At 36.7% G+C, this 1,071-nt stretch overlaps 1 protein-coding gene across 27 annotated transcripts in view; it reads left to right on the top strand.

Moving 5' to 3' along the window:
• The window catches only part of LOC119577821 (chromodomain-helicase-DNA-binding protein Mi-2 homolog), a 25,964-nt gene extending 25,124 nt beyond the window's left edge, over positions 1 to 840 (top strand). For 22 of the 27 annotated variants that reach the window (XR_005229150.1, XR_005229151.1, XR_005229152.1 and 19 more), the window contains one exon: positions 307 to 840. Coding sequence is in view for 18 of the 27 variants with exons in the window: in XM_037925396.1 (XP_037781324.1) it covers positions 307 to 536 (230 nt within the window). In the remaining 9 variants the exon portion in view is untranslated. The remainder of the gene's footprint in view (positions 1 to 306) is intronic. The other 5 variants (XR_005229154.1, XR_005229153.1, XR_005229158.1 and 2 more) reach the window with 1 other exon arrangement.
• Positions 841 to 1,071: the final 231 nt, after the last annotated feature.

Genomic DNA, 1,071 nt, shown 5'->3' on the forward strand with positions numbered 1-1,071 from the left:
TCACCACTGATGCTTACTGCTTAAAACACCTGGGAGGGATGTTATTTTGTTTATGTATTTGTGATATTTTGATATTTGTAATTTTTTTAGGTATGAACTTTCTTGGTTGTCCAAATTTTACAACCACAATATATGTGTCCTTAAGTTAACATGTTCCTTTTTTCTTTTTCCTTTTTTTCTGAAAGAAAGAAAAGACAGTATACTTGCCTTTTTGTTGTGTTACTTTGGAGATAGTTCCTGAATCATTCCCAGTGGGCTTCTCAGGTAAGTAATCAGGCTGATGTAACATATGTCATTCCTCTTCAGGTGTGCCATCTGTGCAGGTGAGCAGCCTCCAGAGCCTGGGTGCAAGCCTTCACATGCTTGCTGCCTCCAACCCTCTACTGGACCCACACTTGAGCATGCAGCAGCCCCCAACCTCTCACAGTGGGGCAATATCTGCTGCCACTCGAGCATCCCTTCTTCTTCACCAACAGCAACAGCAGCAACTCCAGCAGCATTCAGGAGACACAAAAAACCTGATATACTTGGATTAGAACCAAACATGGGATCGATGACTTGTACCACAACCAGATTTTATTTTTATTTGATTTAGATTTTGTTTTCATTATTTATTTTAACCCTCCACCTAGAAATGTGCAGTCAGTTTAGTCATTCCGAGAGATTTAGGCAGACTTGTTTGAATTTATGTAATCTCATCGATGTATAAGATACCTGTGGTAGATTTCCTAAGTGATCTCAAAGGTCTTTGTATCCACAAGATCTAGTTCTTACTTTAAAGGCTTAATGTAAGATTTTTATGTAATGTCAACTAAATGGTAACATAAAATACCATTAGAACTACCTGTTTCAGTAACCTTCTCGACAGAAATTATGCATTTTGGTGTTATTGTTTTATTTGAAGAGTTTTGGAAGGTGTGGATGAAATAGGTATTACCACTTTAATTATAACAATAATCAATAATTGAACAATCTTATTCTGCCATATCCACCACCATATCCAGATCATGTACCCTATTCATAAAATCTGTCATGTTTCCTTTTTATCCATTTAACTCCATTTATTTAAGT

The sequence above is a fragment of the Penaeus monodon genome, chromosome 10, assembly GCF_015228065.2.
Source record: "Penaeus monodon isolate SGIC_2016 chromosome 10, NSTDA_Pmon_1, whole genome shotgun sequence".
Lineage (NCBI taxonomy): Eukaryota > Metazoa > Arthropoda > Malacostraca > Decapoda > Penaeidae > Penaeus > Penaeus monodon.